The sequence below is a fragment of the Mandrillus leucophaeus genome, unplaced genomic scaffold (genome assembly GCF_000951045.1).
Source record: "Mandrillus leucophaeus isolate KB7577 unplaced genomic scaffold, Mleu.le_1.0 Scaffold23, whole genome shotgun sequence".
Lineage (NCBI taxonomy): Eukaryota > Metazoa > Chordata > Mammalia > Primates > Cercopithecidae > Mandrillus > Mandrillus leucophaeus.
Window position 1 is genome coordinate 3660345 of NW_012102365.1, and position 1351 is coordinate 3661695.

General features: G+C 44.0%; 1 protein-coding gene across 2 annotated transcripts in view; it reads left to right on the top strand.

Moving 5' to 3' along the window:
• GMEB1 (glucocorticoid modulatory element binding protein 1) overlaps positions 1-1351 on the top strand; it is a 51529-nt gene that overhangs the window by 33972 nt on the left and 16206 nt on the right. For both annotated transcript variants that reach the window (XM_011981739.1, XM_011981740.1), the window contains exon 5: positions 1088-1245. In XM_011981739.1, coding sequence (XP_011837129.1) covers positions 1088-1245 — 158 coding nt within the window. The remainder of the gene's footprint in view (positions 1-1087; positions 1246-1351) is intronic.

Sequence of the window (1351 nt, forward strand, 5' to 3'; positions counted from 1 at the left end):
AACCTCAGCTTCCCAGGCTCAAGTGACTCTTCAGCCTCAGCCTACCAATTAGCTGGGACTACAGGCATGAGCCACCATGCCTGGCTGATTTTTGTTTTTTTTTTTTTTTGAGACAGAGTCTCGCTGTGTCACCCAGCCTGGAGTGCAGTGGCGTGATCTTGGCTCACTGCAAGCTCCGCCTCCTGGGTTTCATGCCATTCTCCTGCCTCAGCCTCCCCAGTAGTTGGGACTACAGGCGCTCGCCACCATGCCCGGCTAATTTTTTTTTGTATTTTTAATAGAGGAGGAGTTTCACCGTGTTAGCCAGGATGGTCTTGATCTCCTGACCTCGTGACCCACCCGCCTCGGTCTCCCAAAGTGCTGAGATTACAGTCGTAAGCTACTGCGCGTGACCGATTTTTGTATTTTTTATAGAAATGAGGTTTTACCATGTTGCCCATGCTGGTCTCAAACTCCTGAGTTCAAGTGATCCTCCTGCCTTGGCCTCCCAAAGTGGTGGGATTACAGGCATGAGCCACTGCGCCTGGTTAAGGAATACCTTTAAGTTTGAGTTTTGTTGTTCTTGATGGGTTTTATTTACCCAGAAAGACAAGCACATGCCAATTCTTCCCAAATGTAAAAAAGAAAATACTAAAAAATATTTAGTGAAAGCCACGTGACATTATAACATAGAATTTACTATAATTAAAATACCCCATGGTTTTGCTCGTGGTCTATAATAACGTTTTGTGGATCCAATTATAAGGACATTTTCCAGAGTGGGTTTAGTATAGTCTTTTTTCTGTATGCCTAGGAGAGTTTTTTAAAAGACTGAAACTTTATGTCTGTGAAACTGGCACCAGATCTTGCTGGAGTACTCATAATGAATAAACTACGGAGGGAGAAGGAATACTGATAAATGTGGGCAGGACCAGTGAAAATTTAAAGCCCAAATTAGAATTTTTGCAACCTAATGACTTCTAACACTATTAGGTTTCCCTAATTTACACAGTAGACTCAGCAATGTTGTCCCTATTTTTCCCTGAGGCCTAGTTCCCACTATATGAAGTATAGGCTGAACTGGTACTTCTTGTCTCCCTTTGCACAGGAAAATGATGGACTCCGGACAGATTGATTTTTACCAACATGACAAAGTTTGCTCCAATACCTGCAGAAGCACCAAATTTGATCTTCTGATCAGCAGTGCAAGAGCTCCAGTGCCAGGACAGCAGACAAGTGTGGTGCAGACACCCACTTCGGCTGATGGTAGGGGGTAGGAAACCACCTGAAAACCCACTGTGTTTTTCAGCAGAACTTTCCCCCTTATTTCTCCCTTTTGTGTGTGTGTGTGTGTGTGTGTGTGTGTGTGTGT